At 44.3% G+C, this 21,157-nt stretch overlaps 2 protein-coding genes across 4 annotated transcripts in view; one reads left to right on the forward strand and one right to left on the reverse strand.

Moving 5' to 3' along the window:
• Window positions 1-1,247: 1,247 nt before the first annotated feature.
• Window positions 1,248-10,636, forward strand: elk3 (ETS transcription factor ELK3). Of its 3 annotated transcripts, none has more exons than XM_080491842.1 (5): window positions 1,248-1,669; window positions 4,962-5,188; window positions 5,274-5,984; window positions 6,895-7,017; window positions 8,907-10,636. In XM_080491842.1, the coding sequence occupies exons 2-5, from the start codon at window positions 4,982-4,984 to the stop codon at window positions 9,000-9,002; spliced, it is 1,137 nt and encodes a 378-aa protein (XP_080347968.1). In that variant the 5' UTR covers window positions 1,248-1,669; window positions 4,962-4,981; the 3' UTR covers window positions 9,003-10,636. The 3 variants fall into 3 exon arrangements, with proteins under 3 accessions (XP_080347968.1, XP_080347969.1, XP_080347970.1); XM_080491843.1 differs by having other exon boundaries at window positions 1,490-1,669; window positions 4,926-5,188; XM_080491844.1 differs by lacking the exon at window positions 1,248-1,669 and adding an exon at window positions 2,137-2,271.
• Window positions 10,637-12,809: 2,173 nt separating this feature from the next.
• The window catches only part of cdk17 (cyclin dependent kinase 17), a 36,660-nt gene continuing 28,312 nt past the window's right edge, over window positions 12,810-21,157 (reverse strand). The window contains exons 4-17 of the mRNA XM_080491840.1: window positions 20,861-20,994; window positions 18,160-18,285; window positions 17,195-17,251; window positions 16,992-17,106; window positions 16,734-16,828; window positions 16,447-16,509; window positions 16,113-16,236; window positions 15,851-15,971; window positions 14,879-14,976; window positions 14,660-14,765; window positions 14,360-14,402; window positions 13,594-13,684; window positions 13,439-13,516; window positions 12,810-13,328 (exon numbers count right to left, since the gene is read on the reverse strand). Of these exons, the coding sequence (XP_080347966.1) occupies window positions 13,288-13,328; window positions 13,439-13,516; window positions 13,594-13,684; window positions 14,360-14,402; window positions 14,660-14,765; window positions 14,879-14,976; window positions 15,851-15,971; window positions 16,113-16,236; window positions 16,447-16,509; window positions 16,734-16,828; window positions 16,992-17,106; window positions 17,195-17,251; window positions 18,160-18,285; window positions 20,861-20,994 (1,292 nt within the window). The 3' untranslated portion in view covers window positions 12,810-13,287. The remainder of the gene's footprint in view (window positions 13,329-13,438; window positions 13,517-13,593; window positions 13,685-14,359; window positions 14,403-14,659; window positions 14,766-14,878; window positions 14,977-15,850; window positions 15,972-16,112; window positions 16,237-16,446; window positions 16,510-16,733; window positions 16,829-16,991; window positions 17,107-17,194; window positions 17,252-18,159; window positions 18,286-20,860; window positions 20,995-21,157) is intronic.

The raw sequence follows: 21,157 nt of genomic DNA on the forward strand, positions 1-21,157 counted from the left end.
AGGCCTCACTCCGCTCCGTTTCTCTGGTACCAAATCGAGGACAGAGGCCTCACTCCGCTCCGTTTCTATGGTACCACATCGAGGACAGAGGCCTCACTCCGCTCCGTTTCTCTGGTACCACATCGAGGACAGAGGCCTCACTCCGCCCCGTTTCTCTGGTACCAAATCGAGGACAGAGGCATCACTCCGCTCCGTTTCTATGGTACCAAATCGAGGACAGAGGCCTCATTCCACTCCGTTTCTCTGGTACCAAATCGAGGACAGAGGCCCCATTCCACCCCGTTTCTCTGGTACCAAATCGAGGACAGAGGCCTCACTCCGCTCCGTTTCTCTGGTACCACATCGAGGACGGAGGTCTCACTCCGTTCTGTTTCTCTGGTACCAAATCGAGGACAGAGGCATCACTCCGCTCCGTTTCTACGGTACCACATCGAGGACGGAGGCCTCACTCCGCTCCGTTTCTCTGGTACCAAATCGAGGACAGAGGCCTCACTCCGCTCCGTTTCTCTGGTACCAAATCGAGGACAGAGGCCTCACTCCGCTCCGTTTCTCTGGTACCACATCGAGGACAGAGGCCTCACTCCGTTCTGTTTCTCTAGTATCAAATAGAGAATATATGGTCTGTAAAGTCAAGTTTGTAAGTCAACAGAAAGTGAAATAGGCAGTAATAACCAGGGCAGACTGGTTACTAGGGTCAAGTGGGGAACAGCCCCACCTGGTGGCAAGAGAAAAGACTGCAGGCAAAGTATGTCATCAATTCTTTAAGATTGGTATTAACAGATGGGTTTGAGTGACTACAGATTCATATTGATGTAAATTGACTTTATTCAGACTTTTACAGTTAAGTCAAAATAGTAATAAAACTGCAAAGAAACTGTGTTTCTCTGTCGTGACTGGCAATTCTATCATCTTAGAATATTTCGTGATGTAAAATTACATTATTTCATGTGATGAATCATAACAAACAAAGTGATTGATTGCAACAGTCTGGTTTAATTGTGACATCTGCAAACCCTCCTTGATCCAGTTTGTGGTGTCTGGGGGAGCTGGGACTGATTCTAGCAGACAGTGAGATGAAGGCAGAGTTCACTGAGATCAGCAGCTCCTCGCAAGACCACCTCACAATCTCACACACTTCACACTCACTATGGACCAATCAGAGGTAATCAATGTATTGTCCATATAAGACTGAAAAAAATGCGTGTGTGTGTGTGTGTGTGTGTGTGTGTGTGTGTGTGTGTGTGTGTGTGTGTGTGTGTGTGTGTGTGTGTGTGTGTGTGTGTGTGTGTGTGTGTGTGTGTGTGTGTGTTGCGCATGGCTTGGCCCCCTTTGGTCAGTTCTGTGCGTATTTGTGAGAAAGAGGGAGTAGTTGAAGTAGTGTTTATGGGAAAAACCGTGTGTGTGTGTGCGTGTGTACACAGACGGGAATTCTGCGCCAGAGGAAGTGCGCCTGTTCTCAGTCTGCGGGTCCCGACTTCCTGCTCAGAGAGAGAGAGAGAGAGAGAGAGAGAGAGAGAGAGAGAGAGGATCTCCTTTCAGACGGCGGGGCGCAGCAGCAGCAGCATGGAGCCCCAGAACGACTCACCACACACTCCGTTGTGAGTCACAAGCGCAACACATCAGGCGCCGGCAGACGAAGAGAAGAGACGCAGCGGCCGACAGCAGCTGGGTAGGTGACCCGTTTCTTTCTACCGCCATCGGTGTGTATGTGCGCACTTGTGCGTAATGGAGAGACAGAAGCGGTCTTGCGTTGGATATTAGTGCATTTGATGAAACTCGGTAACGATCGACGTTAAAACTGCAAACAAGCCAGCGCGTGAAGTGTGGAATCTGTGCGTAAAGATCGCGAACGCTCGGCGTAAAGTGGTCTTCAAACTGCGTCTTTTACGCGCGCTCCGCTGTGGGACAAACAGAGACGGGACTTTATTCTAAATTAAGAATGCGTGTCTGGAAGAGTTCATTAACGAGCCATTGAGGGAAAATTCAGCCCTGCCTCCTTTAAAAGTCCAGTAGTAGATTTTCTGGTTTGTCTCGACCTCGCAGACTAATTGCCGTGCGCTTCCGGATTGAAGCTGGCAGCAGACAACATCTTGAAAATGAGTCACTGGTGCAAAACAAAGAACCATTTGAGTTCCAGCAGAGCCCCCAACGCTCGCCTCTCCCCGCACACACCGAGACAAATTTCCAAAAATCAGAAATAACCAGTGGAAGTGGATGGAGAGCTGCGCGTGGCTCCTCTGGTGTGCGTCTGCCGGGCTGGAGACTGTCAAGGTGAGAGGGGCCTAAATGGGTTCCCACTGTGAAGCGTCAGAGGAATGTTTCATGTTTCTTTCATGACTAGTGAGGATTTATAGACTGTGAATTTCAGGCATTGACACAGATGACCAGAGCACGAGACTGCCTTTATTCTGAAATGATATTTCCTGTTGGGTGTTTCTCTGAGTGAAACATCACAGAGTGAAGAGTGAGCACAGATCAAACAGTCTGCAGTTCCTTTCAGACCCGGACAAAATAATGTGTAGTCAACACCTTCTTCTTTTTAACAAACTCTGCATGATTCATTCTAAAACTTGTCCTACAATACAGTGAAATTACAGACTAATACTCTAAATGTAACTTATTTGTAGTCTGTTTACAAATAGTCTCTTCCATTTGTAGTAGTTTTGCTTAAAAATATAAAATTGCACTGTTTCATACAGAGTAAATAGAATTACCAATAAGACAGAATATAAATTAAACAAGTGATATAGAATATTGATATATACAGGGATAAGTGGTGACTGGTATAACGATAGAATCATAACAGAAAAACCGTTTACAAAGAGGAGTTGTTGAGGAGCAGTTTGGAGTTCAGACTCTTGCTCAAGGACACTTCAACATGTGGACAGAGGAGGTAGGGAATCGAACCTGCAAATGTCCGATGGAATAGACAACCACTTTACCAACCGAGCCACAACTGCCCCAAACAGTTAATATTGTATTGAGGGTTCAGGGTTGGGAGTGCTGCACACTTTATAACAGTTGTGATGGTGAGTAGATTTAATACAATGAGAAGTCTCCTGAAAGATAAAGCATCGAAACTTTGTGGTGTGTGTGTGTGTGTGTGTGTGTGTGTGTGTGTGTGTGTGTGTGTGTTTGTGTGTGTGTGTGTGTGTGTGTGTGTGTGTGTGTGTGTGTGTGTGTGTGTGTGTGTGTGTGTGTGTGTGTGTGTGTGTGTGTGTGTTCCTGGTGTGTCCCGGTGACAGGACGTCCTGGAGAGGGTAGGCCTCTCAGCTGAATGACAGGAAGTCCTCGCTCAGACAGACAGACACCGCGACACGGCCTCCATCGCTTCACGCACACACCCATGCAGGAAACAGGAAGCTGGATGTGTGTGCGTTTGTGACGATGGGTCATTGTTTCGCACCACGTGCACTTTCCTCCACCTTCCTGCCGGTTGCTTCCTTCCGCAAAGACACAAAAGAGAGAGAGAGAGCGAGAGAGAGAGAGAGAGCGAGATGCATACCGTGTGTTTTCGGCCTCCGACTGTTCCGGCGTTACTGAGCCGTTGTCGTGAACGCAGCCGGTAAACATCAGTCACGATGTTGGAGACGTTTCTCTCCGTTATGGAGGCAGATGTGGTTTCCACTGTCTTGTTGTCACGGCTGCAAAATAAAAACAGTGATGACCGTGATCAGGTGTTCGTTGTGAGCGCGTGCAGCTACAGCTTGTTACCAGCAAACAGCTCAGTCGTAGACGGTCGCACTCGTTTCCAGGTAAACACGACGGTTAGACCCGTGCTTGTGTTAGCAGAAGGTCACTGACCACATCCTGCTTCATCGCCATGGAAACATGTGAAATCCACCCACCGTCTGGACTCTCTCTCTCTCCCTCTCTCACACACACACACACACACACACACACACACACACACACACACACACACACACACACACACACACACACACACACACGCACACGCACACGCACACACAATATGAGACCTGATAAACAAACAGGTGCTACACGTAGACATATGAACGAGGAGCGCCACCAGTTGTCTCTCGACACAGGAAGTCACGTCATCTTGCCGCTCCGTTGTCAGCAGGTCCTACGTCCTCGTATGCGACACAACATCTGCACAGTCCAGATGTTTTGTGTGGCAAATTGTCACAAACAGAAAAAAAAAGCTGATCCAACATGTACAGTTGATGTGAAAAGTCATAAGCCTCTTCTTCTTTTGGGTTTAACGGCAGTTTTAACGTCCTTCTGTTAAACAAACTTGAGAGCTACGCCTAAAAATATGAACCCATGTACTTTTTTGTTTTCCCACCATGCACATCAAATAAATTATAAACTTTGTTTACTTTTGGTCTAGAAGCTCATTTGTTGTGTAGTTCTCCTCTTCAGATCATATATTGGACACCTCCTCTGTGTGCAGATTATCCAAAACCTAATACAACACATGCATATACATCCTGTATTACATAGATATTTTAAATTGAGTTTGGGTTTCTACCGTCACTTCTTCTTTACAGTCGAGACAAAAATATAGAGAAGATTAGTCGGTTTTTTTTTAACGTGGTTTCATTGTATGTTACTCATAATAATTGAGTTTATTGCTTTCATCAATCCTACTTTCCACTGGTTCAAGGAACTGTACGACGCTTTGTGCGACAGCTGCTGTTAAAAGAGAATAAAAGTGATTTTATCATTTGGCCACTAGGTGGGAGTGTAGGCATCTATCCTCTTTGCTACAAGGGAAGAAGTCAGTGAGGACGGGAGTTAGTCTTACCTCACCTGGCCAACAAACAACTGATAACTGAATAAATTGAAAATTAGTAATATTTAACCGGTAACTTAATATTTTACTTCCTCGCCGAGGTAGCCAAACCCTTTGAAATCTTTTGCAAAGATGTTATGTACAGAAATTGTTATTTCCACAGCTGACTGGGTGATGAACTCCTGGTTGTCGTCCTCAGATCGCCCGTCCCCTGCCATCATGGAGAGCTCCATCACCCTCTGGCAGTTCCTGCTGCAGCTGCTGCTCGACCAGAGCCACAAGCATCTCATCTGCTGGACGTCCAATGACGGCGAGTTCAAGCTGCTCAAGTCGGAGGAGGTGGCCAAGCTGTGGGGGCTGCGCAAGAACAAGACCAACATGAACTACGACAAGCTGAGCAGAGCGCTGAGATACTACTACGACAAGGTACCGTCCCTCACGAGGCTCGGCGAGACGCCGGATAGAGCGATCACGACCAGGGAACACTAATCTAACCTGCTTTCTCCTGCAGAACATCATCAGGAAGGTGATCGGACAGAAGTTCGTCTACAAGTTTGTGTCGTTTCCCGAGATCCTGAAGATGGACCCGGCGCTGGTGGAGTCGGGCCGCTGCGGCGAGGAGAACGGCGGAGCCGCGTCAGAACCCGAGGCCGAAGATGAGGACGGAGGCGAAAGGAGCCAGTACCTCCACTCGGGCCTGTACTCCTCCTTCGCCATCAGCTCGCTGCAGCACGCCCTGGAGCGTCCCATCAAGACGGAGCCCCGGTCGGACCGCCACGACGACAGCTCCTCCGTCATCCGATTCATCACCAACCGTGGGCACGCTTCGCTCCCGTGCACCCCGCCGCCGCCGGAGAACTGTCACTCCTCCGGACTGTCCCCTCGGCCAACTCGCCCCTCCTCCCCCGGCTCACCGTCACGAAGCCCCGCCCACCCGCCGGTGAGGCTGCGGCTCCCGAGCGTGGACGCCGACGAGTCGGAGAACGACTACCAGCCCCTCAACCTGTCGTCCGGCCAGAGAGAGAGGGAGAGGTCACAGGGCGCTGCCACGTCGGAGAGGCGGGGACCGTCCAGAGGCGCGCCGCCGAAAGGCAGGAAACCAAAGACTTTGGACATCTCCGCCCCGTCCCTCCTCCTGACAGGAAGTGACCTCGTCTCCATAGCGCTCAACAGCCCGGCGCTGCCCTCGGGGTCCCTGACCCCCGCCTTCCTCACAGCGCAGGTACAACACGCCACGACTGAACACAGAGGAGTGAGCCTGGAGGGAGGGAGGGAGGGAGGGAGGGAGGGAGGGGAGGAGAGGTGAGCGGAAAAGAAAGGAGGAGGTTTCTAAGTGAAGCCATATGTTTCCTGAAGCTCCTGATTGGCTGGCAGCAACAGGCCGACCAAACCAGGACAGTCTGACTACACTCAGGCATTCGGCTGACGCTCCCATCCAGAGTAATCGCACACCGCTGTGTGTACATCGCCGACGGAAAATTAAAGTGCAGGCTGGAGCGCCGGCTCATTACTCAATATATTCATGTGGACGCCGTTCGGTTTGAAGGTCTACTGCTCATTTTCCACCGCCGGAGCTTTTCAGGGCCGCGTCACCTTGTTGACTCCGAGTCAAAGCGCCTGATTAAAGCTTGTAAAGGCTTTTTTCTTCTTCTTTTTTGCGGCGAGATTTCCTCCCAGTCTCGGCACAAACCAGATCTAACTAAACATCGTTAACTAGTTAACGACAAGAAGGGAAAGAAATGACCTGATTGAGGCTCAGATACGTCAGGCGGAGGGAAGGAGGACAGGAGGGAAGAGGGAAACATGAGAACATGAACCGTCAGACTTCTGTAGGAAAGAAAAGCAAACCTGTTGAGAAGAAAGAGATGAACGATGAGACTGAATTTGGAGGCGATAAATCATGCATGCGCAGGTCGGTGTGTGTCTGACCAGACGTGAGTTCACTAGAGGGCAGACGTGGCCTCCAGCTCTGAACGTCATGACAGCTTCACTGCCGCCTAGGAACGGCTCTCTGAACGCAACGCCAGAACAAACACCGCCGGCTCCTTCTTGGTGTGCGAACACCCGTTTTCATTTTGTGTTTTTAATCTGTGTGTGTGTGTGTGTGTGTGTGTGTGTGTGTGTGTGTGTAGACTCCATCTGGCCTGCTGCTCGCTCCAAGCCCTCTGCTCTCCAACATCCACTTCTGGTCGAGCTTGAGTCCAGTGGGACCGCTAAGCCCCGCCCAGCTGCAGAGCCACGCCCCCCTCTTCCAGGTGACGCTCACTTCCTGTGCTGATCTCATTTCCTGAAACTACTCATGGACAGTAGATAGATAGATAGATAGATAGATAGATAGATAATCACCACACACAAAAAAAGCAGGAAATAAAATGAAGGTTTGTAACCAGATATTCATTAAAACTCAAGGTTGTCACACTAAACACTTCTAGTTTCAAAATCTACAGGAAAACTAGAGTATTACAAGTCGATGTGTCGTATTTACATGAAATACAGCCGTAGTAATCGATCAGTCCCACTGTGATCCCAGTGTGAGTTGTAGTCTGATAAGTTTTAAATTTAAACTTTAAGTTAAGTTTTTCTCTGTCTTGGCGCAGAGACAAAAAAAATAAAAAAATAAAACAATTAATATAGAAAATGACTACAATCTCGACATAAAGCCAATTTTAATTGGTGTAAAATACAGTGAAATGTCCAGAAATCATTTCTGATAGCTGTTGCATTATGGGTGTTTTTTTTACAGCGCGGCTTTGAAACTAACCTGGTTGCAAACCACCTTTTTCTCAAGGCGATTTCAAACTCAGAGCGTCAGTCTGCCTTCAAAACACCTCAGTCTCTTTATAAATTCCTCCCTCCAGGCTCTTCATACACATCTCAGATTTACTTCAGCTGTTGTTTTAAATGCACTTTTCTTTTTTTCTTTTTTCTTGCTTGTGTGATTCAGCCTGTGCCAGAGGTTACAAAATAAGCTGCAGATGTTTCCGCTCAGCCGCGGACAAAAAAAAGGGGCAACTTCCTGTTGGGTGGAGTTGGTTGGAGGAAAGGGGGGGGGGGGGGGGGGGGTTGCAGAAGACTGTCCATCTAACATTCAGCAGAAGAGTAACATCTTTAAACTAGTCCAGACACTAGTTTTGTTAACTAAAGTGAAGGTTAACGCTCTTAACTTGCCTTCATTAGTTCGGATTTACCAATTTCTTACTCCTTATAAACAACAGCAAATTTATATAAAAAGACGATTCAAGTTTAAAACTACATTTACAGGAGAACCTACAGAGGCCATGAAACGCATTAGAGAGTAAAGTTAACAGGTTAAGGTTTTAATGTATGATAAAAAAAATAATAAAAATAAATTCTCAACCAATGAGAATTTTACAAATACTCTGAAACATGTTAATATTTTTAGATTTAGAATTAGAAGTGATATATTTTAAATGCAGTTTTTCTAAACGAGTGGGAATGTAAAAAAGGCCTTTTTTTTTAATTATAAGATTTTTTTTTTTTTTAAATTTGACGCTGAATAACTAACTAACTAAATAAATAAATAAATCAATTTGTTTATTGAGTTATTTAGACAAAAGGTCCATGGCCCATGGTTCTGTTATTTAACCACCAGGGGCGCACTTGAGTCTGTATTACATGAGTCAGTTTGGGGGATCAGGATTATCACAGATGTAGAAATGTGTCGATATTAAAGATCATTTATAGATTTTCACAAGTTATTCCGATCATAATAGGAAGTAGCCTGAGTTCCTGCTTCATGTGGACAAATGTTTATTTGAAGATGTAAATAGTGATAAAAATCCACTGTGAAGTTGTAAAGCACATGGTGAGGCCTGATATTAACGTTGCACTTCTTTTATTAATTTTCAGATTTGTCATGTGTTGTAAAAGAATTTTAATAGAATATTAAACCTTTGTTGAACTAAAACAAAGAGATTTAGGTTATTTCTATATTATAATGCTACTAACACTGGAGTAGAAAGTCCATATTTGCAAGAATCTATTACGTCACCATTTTAAGAAAACATTGTTTTATCTTGACTTTGTAGAAAAAGAGAACGATCTTTTAACAGTTTCACAACAAACTTCCACCTCACTTCCTGTCGGTCTTCTGATGGTTTCCTGTGCCGGTGTCGCCCTGCAGTTCCCCTCCCTGCTGAACGGACCGCTGCCGGTGCCGCTGCCCAGCCTGGACGCCGTCTCCCCTCTGCTGCTCTCCTGCAGCGCCCACAAGTCCTGATGCCAGCCTGTTCCAGGACCAGGACCAGGACCAGGACCAGGACCAGGACCAGGCTGGTCGTCAGGTCACTTTAGAGATGAACCACATCCGAGCGCAGTGACTCTCAAATCTGTTTCTTTGCTTCCATCGCAGAGGAAACGGTTCGTTTGCTCAAGACGCACGAGACGCGTCTTCTATTGTTTACTGCAGTTCAGCTTTTATTATCCGTGTTTAATTTTCAGGATTAGAAATCTCAAAGTCTACACCTCGGAGCAAAGCGAAAGGGATCTGAAGACTCACTGAGCCAGAAAGCCGTACGGGTGCAACGCCAAGAGAATCGACCCGAATCTCAAAGAGTTTCCTTAAATCTGATGCAAACTGGAGCTGAACTGGATGATTAGACGCTGCAGGCTTCATGGGCCTGTGAAGAGGGACACTCCAGCCCTCAACCAATACATGAACTGAGAAAACACAATGTACAGAAGCGTATTGCACTCACATCACAACCAGAACGGCTTCGTTTTTCAAACTGAAATGGCAGTTGTTGTTTTTTTATACTCCAAAAATAGCATTTTCTTATTACATTTATTTTAATATTTACTTTAATTTCTTTCAGTAAGAACTTTTACAAAAAAAGTTTATTTTTACTTGATAAATTTCCACAAACAAAAAAAATCTATATTTTCTAAACTAAAGAAATCTTTTCTCAAAAATACTTAAAAAAGAATTCTTAAGTAATGAAAAATTTACAAATTTACAAATAAATTGCATATTTTTTCTGAAGATTTTATAGAATCTGAATTAATATTTTAACAAATGCACATTTTTGTAACTATTAAAGATAAAAATGCTGAATTATAACACTTGCGGAATTAAAAAATATATATTTCAAAACATTTTTACTGAAATAATCTTTTCAATCAGAAAATGTATTTTTTTTTATGAATGAAGTTCCTGTTATTTTCTGTTTGTGTTTTCTGAAATGAGAATTTATTCCAAAAAACGTGCAGTTTTTATGAACTGATGTGTATGTTACTAGTGCAAAATGATGGATTTTCTTAATAGTTAGTTTTCATGAACTTGATTGACAATTTTCTACAGCAAATATAGTTTTTTCCAATTAATTAAACATCTTTACTAGAAATAAAATTGCTGCTTTCGATGAATTTCAGCTCGGTTTTCAAAGGCTTAAGTACGAGTGTAAGTTCTTAAAATGATCTGGTTAATTCATACGTTTTTCCCAAGAGAATGAAATATGCTTCTGTACAAAGACGTTGAAAGAAATCTCAGGTTTTTTTGGGTCGTTTCTCTTAAAGATCTGAACAGTTTGAGCCAGATGTTTCCGCATGATGAAGGTGGATCGACTCCTAGCAGAGCAGCTGTTAGTAAGAGTGCTAAAACGCCATGGAAGCGTTTATTTTCTGTATGAAGACTTGTATTTTTTTAATGCACTGTACCTTTAAGCCTTGCACCAGCTGTGCCTTTGAACATGGAAAATGTATGGAAACATGTTAAAATTGCACAAAGTTTTTTTTTCTTTTTTGTAAAATGGATCTTGGTTGTTTAGTTGTTTTTTTTATAATAGAGAAATTATATTCTCATTGATTTGCTTGTTTTCTGCATTTCTTTTTTTTTAAAATAAATGTTCCCCTCTTGATGGTGGTTATTCTGCATTTGAAAAAAACAACAAAAACAAACAGCTGCTGCACACACACGATTTAGGAAACAGTTTAAATTTACTTTCCGATGGTTATGAGAAATAAATAGTTCCAGTAAAAAGAGTCACACACCAACTGGTCGCCGGCAGCTCAGTGTTCCAGAGAGGTCGAGTTCACAACACAGCAGGCCTTCCATGCATCAGGCGCACACACACACACACACTCCCATGCGTACACACACACACACTCGCTCAGACAGGTTCACATCGAGTTAGGTCATCCACACATTTGAAAAAGTACAGTTTTACAATGATAAATAATTCACCGTTATAAGAAATCTCCTTTTCGCGCATGTTACCGCTAAACAGTTTGCAGTAAGAGTGAAATCTCCCCGTTGTGCTTGTGAAGTCACGTGTGTGTGAAAGAGAGGACGATTTCCTCACGTCTAAAAGCTGCCAGGGGACAAATGTTTGGTCAAAACGGGACAGTTGCTATTTTGTAAACTCCGCGTACGGTCACAGTTTGTGTTGGGAGCAGTTTGATCACGGTGGAGCCGCTAGTCCAGGATGTCAAGCGACGTGCGTCTTCACAGGGTTCCTCCACCGCTCGCTGCAAACTGTGCTAAAGACAAGGTCACCCCATTAGTGCGGTCAGACGTTAATGGCTTTATCACGCAACAGTAGTGCCAACGGCACTCCTCGAGCAAGTTCCACCCAATCGTTATGTCAAAATAGAGAACGCACATCTTCACAAATAACAAATATTTCACAGAACCTCCCTCAGGTCTTCTCACAAGCGCTGCACTACGGTGGAAACTGTGAGATGGATTCATCCTCGTGCCGCTCGTGAATGCTGCAGCTCTCTAAAGTCGCCAAAACCGAGGATCTGATGCTAAAGTGTGGCGGTTCAGAGACTCGGATGAGAGGATTGAAGCCTGCAGTTGGCATTTGTGATTAACAAAAATCTCAAGTGTAAAAACACCAATCTGGTGGGAAAACTTGTTTTTTTTTTTTTAGACAATTGATGAATAAACAATACTGCCCCCTGGTGGCTGAATGCAACATCATAGATGTGAGTCAGGGTAAACGTCAAAACAAAGTCTTAAAACATTGCAACTTCTAAATCTTCAGATACTTTCAACGGTTTTCAGCCTTCTGCTGACTGAATCTTCACATCCGAGCAGGAACCATCTCCTCATTTAGATCTCCAGCAGCACGTCTGCGACTAAATTCCCTCCAGGAATGCGAGGACTTGACTTTCACGCCTTTGTTTAAAGCGATTTGGGGGAGAATTACGTTGCTTCAGTAAACATGTCATCAAAAACGAGAGTTCTCAACAGGCGTCATCGTCTGTAGCGTCACTGTCGGTTGCAAACAACACAACGGGCAGATAAATCCAAAAATTTCAATTTGAAATCTTTTTTTCTTTTTTCATTTGTACAAAACGCTGGAGAGCTCCGTGGTCCGACGCCAAATGGGAAGAGACCATTTTGCATTTGAAATTCCGATCCCTGACGCCGCCCGCCGCCCGCCGCCCACCACCACCACCACCACCTCCGAAAAACATGCCACAAAGACACAGTCGTTTCACAAGGAGAGGTCAAAGGTCACAGACACAGAGGAAAAAAACATCGTAATACTGTTGGGTAAACTGGGCTGCGTCCGGGCTCGTGTCCCTCATTCGAAAAAAAAAACAAGGAACTAACAACAAAAACACTGGAGTGCAAGGTGAAAACAAAGAGTTACTGCAGTGAGATCTGCGGATGCACACAGAACGGAGCTTTAGTTCATGTTTGGGGGGGAAAAAAAAAAAAAAAGAGTAATCTGAAGTCCTGGCAGTTTCCAGAAGACTTTCTGGCTTCTTCCTTCTCATCTCCAGTATTGATCTGTAATCCGCGGCTGGTCGCTCGCTCCAAACCGCAGAACCCCAAGTTGTTTCCGTGTGCTCTTTAACCCTTCACGGTCCTGCTTCCTGACGTTCGGGGGAGGGGAGGAGTCCGTGTGGAACGTCCCGAGGAAAAGGGAAAACTGCAGACCGACGAACACCATGCTGAGTTCCACTCCGTTTAACGTCGGGAAATTCAACGGCGGAAGCTCGACGAGGAAACAAAACATCTCCAAATATATATATTTATATAGAATTATACATATATCTTTTTTTTGTTTGTTTTAATGTAATGAAATTGAAGTTTTCGGTCTCCGAGCATGACAACAGGAACAACAAACTTGAATCACGTCGTTTGAACTCAAAGTGGAAAAAGAAGCCGGAGAATCAGAAGAACGACAGTGACCCGACCGACTGCTCGGCTGTGCATGGCGTCTCCAGTTCACATCATGTTTACACACACATACACACACACACACACTCGCACATGCACACACACACACATGGTGTGTTAAATACAGACAGTAGTAGTTTAGCAGCAAAAAATACAACCTCACCCCAGACCCGACCCCCCCAATAAATAAAGACAGTCTCCAAATAGAAGCAACTCAGTCACTCGCTCAGAGGGGTGTGTGTTTGTGTAAATGTGTGTGTGGGGATAAAGTGTCGGAGGGGGTGTCACTCCAGAGGAAGGTGGGCTCATGCGAGAGGTTGCTGGGGAGTGAAGATGAAGCTGGATCGGAGATCTTCGTCCTCAGGAAACACTAGAAGAGCATGCTCTGCCTTCTGTTGATCTTGCCGTTCGCTGAAAGAGACGAATAATACTGCTGAACTACAAATCCCAGCATGCATCTTGCTTTCGTAAGCCTCCATCTTTTATAACGTGGCTTTTCCATCACGCGTCTCTAAACTCACCCGACTCCGGGTACGATGAGTTCCTGTAGCCGGGGTCTCTCTGCAGCTGCACTTCGTTTAACGTGAATAATGAAACGCCTGAAACGCGACAGCAAACAGTCAGACTACCACAAGCAACAAGGCACAGATTAACTGTTTTTCAAAAAGCTGCTCACTCTCTGGGAGGTTGTGGACTCCCGTCCCGAGCTGCCTGAAGTAGGGATGCTTCATGGCCTCTTCTGCTGAAATCCTCTTCTTAGATTCGTACTGTGGAGGCAGAGAAGGTGAATCTGAATCTCCTTCATAAACACATGAGAGGCAGGCCACAGTGTTTCTGTTTTTGTTTGTATTGCGCCTCCTGCTGTCCACACCTGGCACTGACGGAAACCGTGACGAAAACAGATTTCTGATGTTATCTATCCAAATCAGCCCCGGCTGGTTTTGGGTTTATTTTTAGAACAGAAACGTAAATGATTTAAAAAAAAAACTACTGGCAAACAACATCTTTGCTCTTGCGTCCCAATTCTTGACCGGATCAGAAAATATAGTTTTAAACATCTTTAGTGTTTGACAAAACCAGGCCTAATCATGAACATTCATGCAGCTCGATGACAGGATGAAAAAAACTACAATAACTACAAGTACACATATCCTCAGTTCTTTTTTGTTACATTGGTGAAGCAGCATGATTAGAAATGCAGCAAAGAATGAATGAATGAATGAATGAATGAATCTCCCCCACGTGGGGAGATTCATTCATTCATTTTTGTTCATATCACGTGCAAAATAAAATATATGTATATAAAAATGCATGTTTTTTCTGTTGATGATTTAATGCTTTAATTGCTTAAATACTACAAAAAAAAAAACAGTGAACGCCAGATGACACGTCAGGTGAGAGTGAACTGGACTGTGGGCATTGTGACGGACGGAGACACTCACTTTGAGGAACGCCAGCAGCAGCTCAATGCCGTCGCTGTCCAGCCTACGAAGACAGAAAAAAAGGAAGAGCGACAGATTAGCGGGCGCCCGCAGCAAGTCTTCATGGGAATGTAGGCCACTCATGGGAGGAAGGAAGCGGACAAACGTCTGTTCAATGTTCGGCAGGATTTCCTGCCACACACATGCACAACTCAAGAATACACACCACTATTGTACACATGCAAAAAGAGCTGAGGGAGCAAACTGAACCACAGGAGCAAATAAAACACAAAAGAAAAAGAGCTGAAAGGAGGGCAGTACCTGGGGGCGCGGTTGATTAACGGCTGCGGTTTGTATTTGGGGAAGTTGTAGGATTTAAACTCGTCAACGGAGGAGATTCCCGGCCAGTTCTCCTCTGTGGGCGTGCCTGTAGTCACACCATCGCAGCCAATCAGAGACCAACGGCAGAACAGGTGATGGCATGATGTGTGGTGGGAGTGGTGGTGGTGGGGGTAGGAGTGGTGGTGGTGGGGGGCTTACCCAGTAGCCTGAAGATGAGGTGGAGCTCGTCCTCCACGGTGGAGCCTGGGAACAGAGGCCGACCTGCAGCCATCTCGTAGAATATACAGCCAACGCCCCTGGAGACAAACACACAGCATCAACCAACATCGACGTTTCATCTGCGTATCGGAGCACTATGAGGATGGACTTGTGATGTTTACTGCAGGTATTTCTAGGTTCTTCTAAACTTCTGTAAGAACAGAAGCAGCAAACATCTGTGGGATTGTAATTCTCTTCCACAGCGATACAACCATGGAATTGTTTGGGTGTTACACCTGCGTCCAGCAAATCAATCACCTGTTCTCGACTCTCATTGCTCAATTACAGCAGTCAAATCTTTAAATCACAAATTTTTACTTCAAGAAGCTCATTTATTTTTTTATAGTCTGCATGATACTTCTATCTTAGAAATGTTTGGTGTGAAACATAACCCAAGTGACTATGTACCTGTTATTTTTAATTTTCCTTTTTGTTGTCAATATGTTTACAAATGTGCTTAGTAAGCTTGCAGATGGTCCAGTAACTGTGGGTGGGTGGGTGGGTGGGGTGGGGTTATTGAGAAATTGATGTAAAAGTTCTGTGATTATATTGTTTATTGGTTGTATTTGAAAATAAAAAGACATTGTTCAAAAAAAAAGAAATGTTTGGTGCTGGGATTGACTGCTTTCCTAGTATTTATTTTCTAGTAACTGGAACTCTACTGGAAGTATTTCAATGGACTAACAAAAAGGAATCACTTTCTTCTGGCCAGATACCTGGCAGCACTTTTTTCATTATGAAGGAAATATGAGCGCATCAGATTTTGACTGCAAGTGGAAACTGTTTTTTAATCTTCTGCCTGATTGCATTGGGAATTTTTCATCATTTAAAATGAATAAGAAAGATTTTTAATTGTAGGGGTAAAAGAAGAAGAAACTGAATAGAGTGTAAAAGCTGCTGTGTGCTTCATACCACATGTCGATCTGTGTCGAGTACTCCGAGGATCCCAGCAGAACATCGGGAGGCCGGTACCAAAGCGTCACCACCTCGTTGGAATAGGTTTTAGTCGGGACAGACTTTGCCCTGGCCAGACCTGCCAATCCCGACACAAACACAAGACAAAAATTCACTGAGGTCAAACCGACGAGCTCTGAATTAGATTAGAATTAGATTTATAAATCTAAGGAAACAAACTGGATATAATAAACGGAATTCTTCCACAGCTTCCTCTCACCAAAATCAGCCAGTTTCAGCTCTCCTTTCTCGTTAATGAGGAGGTTCTGTGGCTTCAGGTCCCTGTGGAGAACTTTCCTCTTGTGACAATACGACAGGCCTCGCAAAATCTGGAACAGAAATACCTGGGAGAGAAAGAAAAAAACACTTAATGTTATTTTTAAATATGTGGTATATGTGCAAGAACTGCAGCCAATATAAAACTCTGTTTTAGTCAATTTATTAGTCTAGTTTTCATAGATCTGGAGTCAAAGAAAGCAGAAAGGTACAGAAGAGAAGATCGCAGCAGCGGGTGGTACTACTAGATAAAACTTCAGAGTAAAAGTCGTCCTCACCTTCACATTGTGCATGCTCATGATGTTCCCACAGTCGTCCATGTACTGCTTCAGATCCTTATCCTGCAGAGAGACATGGCATCAGACAGAAAGGCTCATCAACAACATCAACAGTCCAAACGTTCTGGGACATTCATTTCTTTTCAGTTATAAATATTCCCCATGTCGGAGCTCTGATGGAAAAGAGACTTAAGCGTTCGTCATCCGAATGCGAATGTTCCATCACATCCAGCTCTTTGCTTTATGTTGGACCTCGTCGAACACGGGGAGACGGCGAGTATTATTACCAGGTACTCGAAGACGAGCGTGAGGCTCTTGTCTGTGTGGACGATGTCGTGCAGCGTCACAATGTTGGCGTGCTTCAGGTCCTTCAGCAAAGACACTGCAGAGACACACGAATGTTTGTCAGCAGAAAAGCACTTCATCTGTGGTTTTTTTTTCGTTTTTGTTTGTTTTTTTAAACAATGAAAGAAAAAGAATGCCTGGTTATGCAACTAAAATAATTACTATTTCTAAAAGGACTTGTGGAGCGATGAGTAACTTACCTTCTCTGATCGCAGTGCACGGAGCGCCTTCGTCGTGCTCCAGCCGGATCTCCTTCAGCGCCACCAGGTTGTCCGTCAGCTTACTACGTCCTTTAAACACCGTGGCGTACGTTCCCTGAATGCAGCACGAAACAACGTTAATCCAGGTTGTGTCATTGAGCATTTAAATGATGAATCACATGAGACCTTCAGGCCTGTCTCACCTCCCCCAGCTTGTCCAGCTTGATGTACGTCTCCAACTTCCCAAAACCAATCTCCGACTGCGGAAGAGATGGAAATAAGATGTGAAGTTACAAGTCAACTAATAAGACACATCTGTCTTTATGTCACAGATAACAATGATCCCAATGCAATTTAAGTATCTTAACAATTGTAAGAATTCTGTGTGAACTTTTGAGTCGATTTGAGTGATAAAGTCATGTGTGTCTATATTCATCTGTACATTGGAAACACGGCAGCCGACTTGTGAAATTCTGTTCAAGATCAATACTAGTTTATAATACTAGGTTTTATCAGTAAACTGTCCCACATACATGTGATGGACAAACAAACTGTCCAGGGTGGAACTGAGACAACAGGAAGTGTCTCTGGCCTCTGATGGTGGGTAGTGCTACAGAAGATGTTGTGACGTGTGTGTTTTGTTACTGACCATGGAACCACAACACACATTATGCAAACAGACTTTTCTGATGTAGCATATTTCACCTTTCTTCACCTAATCATTCACTCATTCATGAGGAGGAGGATTGTACCGACAACCTCAACAGTGTTGGAGATGAAGCTTCTGTCCATTGCAGCTGCACAAATTTCCCCAGAATCTCACCGTGAACAATTTCCGCTACCAAACAACTTTGGCAAAAATGAGAATGAAAAGTCATCGAGGTAAATTTTGCTCCATCAGAACACCGAATCTTTTCAGTTTAAGCTCACTTTGAACAAGATCTCATTACTCAGCTGGTATTGTGTGACATTTGTGTGATATTTTTATTTTAATTAGTTCCAAAGGTCTAAAAGTGGGAGGTGAGAGCACATGACTCCAGATGAAAACATCCCGGGCTCACGGTCGTCATAGAAACCAGCACCAGAGGGGGAGAAGCAACAGCTGGACCACGACCAAGTTCGTCCAGCAACAAATTCACCGAGATGCAGACGGCGGAGGAGGACTGACCAGCGAGGCTCTGCGGGAGCGGCGGCTGAGCGGCTGGTCGAACGGCGGGCTGCTGAGCTGCAGCTTCTCCAGGTAACCGTCGGGGATTCGGATGTCAGCAGGAAGCGACAGGCGCTTGTTGAGGTCCTAGAAAACACACACACACACACACATTAACTTGTCATAAATCTTTCATGACCTTCGAGCTTCCGTGAGATTTGAGCAAAATTTCATGAGAAGTCAGGCGAGTACGTAGAAGCTGAGAAATCCAACTATCTCATACTTTTCTACATGAGCTGGTAGCCGTGAACCACGACTGTCTGCACTGTCTGAAACACTGCCACACACGGTCTATAGGCAACATATATCAGTCATGGGCAGGACACAATGTAGGCTACCGAGTCCACCCACACGCACAGCAGCTAAAATACCTCGTTCTCACCTCCTCCTACTCCCAGAGAGGCGACAGAGGTCGGGTCGATCGCCAGCTTGTGGAGGGTAACAAGAAGAGGTGGTGTGTTAAAGCGTGACTGAGGCTGAAAAGCACATCACCTTTTCTGAGTCGCGGATTAAAAAACCAAAAACCAAAACATCAAGCCCGCTGAGTAAAACGTTCACGGCTCGTTCTTTCTGTCACTGTCAATGCAAGGCGGCCCATGTCTTATTGTTGTGGAAGTCAGATCCGATCTATTCTCGGATGAAAATAAATCAGACGGAGATGAAGTTATGCAAAGCCGGCTGAAGTTAGAGGCAGTCACGTCACAACGCTTCAAAGTTTGGCCTCGTCACAAATAGACGGTGTGTTCGCAGTCATAACTGAGGCCCTGTGTATTCTGAGGCAAGGCTCAATGTTTCCGTGCGTACAATATATATATATGAGCTGGGAATCAATACATTACATTCATCAAACTGTAAAACTGTGTAGAAGATGTATGAATGAAAGGGACGGACATTTTTCTATTTTATGTCTTGCTATCTCCTCAAAATGCTTCAACATTTTTTATCAAGCACTTTGAGTAGCTGGTTTTGGAGAACATGCTTCTTATGATGCGGAATGTTTACCAGCAATACAATTCAATTTTGACCTGAAGCAAACCTCAATTATTAGCAGCATCTTTGACTGTCTAATGAAACCGGAAATTAAAATAATTTGCTGCAAACCTCAACGGATGAATGGGATGGACATGTAGTAGTTGATTCCTTCGAGAGGCTCATATTTGCAGAAAGGAAAGGAAGATTTCCTCGATTTCTGCCGGTAAATAGTGTACTATTAAATACTGTAACTGTGTTTTACATGAGAAGACATTTTAACACGTTTGAAACATCAGCCAAAAAGACCAGAATGCTTTTGGCCTCTGATTCAACAAGCGAGTGTAACCTGTGCTATTAACCTCCTCGCAAACGTAACACCTCTTCATTGACACTGCAAGCCTCATCAAAAAGGATTACAAAAAGGAGGGCGTCATCATGCTCCTGTAACATTTCCTGTGTGTCTGTCAGGTCAGCTGATTACGAACATCAATCGAGCTTTTTTCCTTTCATGCACGGACCAAAGAAGCACTCTAAAGGAGTAAATAGGTCAGAGTGTGTGATCTAACATCACTTAAGGACGTGTTAAAGGTGTGTTTTTTGCTTGCAATATTCAGTGATCTACCAGCAGGGGGCAGAAGACCTCAAGGCTTCAGCCATTCATCTCTTTCAACTAAAACCTCCCACAGCTTCAGCATCATAGATTTATTGTGCGAGTAATGTGGGATGAAATCACAAAAAGTGGGATTCATTTAATTTGCAGCGCAGAGGCTCAGCAGCCTTATTGGTTAGTATGATCACTGGAGTGCAATAAGTAATTACCGGTGGCTCGGAGGGGGCGTGTTCAAAAATCACACTAAAGCCACACAGAAATTAGAAAACTGGCAGGAACAAAAATCCCCTGATAATAATGAGGACTTTTTTTTTTTTTAATTTGCTGAGCTTGTGTAAGAGTATTGTGTGTCCTCTAGGCAAGATAAACTAGTCTATTACAACTGACATACTGAATAGTTAAGAAAGCTTATCTTTTTTTTTGATTGATGAAGTAACAGAACAGGCTTTAATTAAAAAGTGTTAAGCTTAAGAATATATATTAAAAAAACATCCTTGTTCTTGTATCATAACAGTGACATATACAGAAAACATGTATCCTTCGTTGGCCTAATGTCACATTTTTATTGCACATTTCATTTGAAAATGGTAAAAAAAAACTAAAAAACCTTGCAGTTAAAATATTATCCACTAGCTTATTTGAAATGTGATGTCAAGATCAGTTGAAAAACTGCAACTCCAGGTAAATTCGGAGGAACAAAGGTGCTGCTCGGCAGGGTGTGTTCCTGGGTGCAGTAGTTGGAAAACACTAGTTATTGGTCTGGACCTCCAGCAAGATGACAGATACCGATTGTGCCATTGCAGACTTAGCACTTACTGAGAAGTGTCAAAAGAAAAAAGAAAAAGACGAACAAAGGCGGCAGCGAGATCTTGAGCCGAGACAGCTGACACGAAGGAAAACATTGTGGCTTCATCACGTCTCTCCACCAGCCGCTGCTTTGGCGCTCGGCTGATATCACCATCATGACACCCGGACTCTGAGAGCCCATTGGTGTAAGAACAGTGCAGGAGGACTGGTGGAATGTCGACTCGCCATGTTTTGTACGGCGCGAGCGCGTGTCCGGGTGTCCCCGTCTCTCACCTCCATGGAGATCCGCCGGTGGATTCGGCTCCTCAGGCAGACGCCGGTCGGAGACTGGACCTCGTCAGAAGACGTCCCCGACGCCTGATCGCTCTCTCCATCCGAACCCATCTTCAGATTCTCGTGCACGATGTCTGGGAGGGAACACAGTAACAGAAATTTGTCATAAAAAAAAATTAAAAGTTATATAAAATCACACTGAATCAACTCCAGCACCAAATTGGATAGGCAGTATAGAAGATGGATAATGTAAGAAACTGAATGTAAAAAAAAAGGAGATTATCAGTAAATCAACAT

This window comes from Lipophrys pholis, assembly GCF_963383615.2.
Source record: "Lipophrys pholis genome assembly, chromosome: 22".
NCBI classification, from domain to species: Eukaryota; Metazoa; Chordata; class Actinopteri; order Blenniiformes; family Blenniidae; genus Lipophrys; species Lipophrys pholis.

Excerpts from the sequence above, each read along its gene's own strand:
- elk3 (XM_080491843.1), top strand. The coding sequence starts at position 4,937 with ATGAACTCCTGGTTGTCGTCCTCAGATCGCCCGTCCCCTGCCATCATG. Across the intron at positions 5,189-5,273 it reads TGAGATACTACTACGACAAG|AACATCATCAGGAAGGTGAT; the intron begins GTACCGTCCCTC and ends TTTCTCCTGCAG. Across the intron at positions 7,018-8,906 it reads GCCACGCCCCCCTCTTCCAG|TTCCCCTCCCTGCTGAACGG; the intron begins GTGACGCTCACT and ends GTCGCCCTGCAG.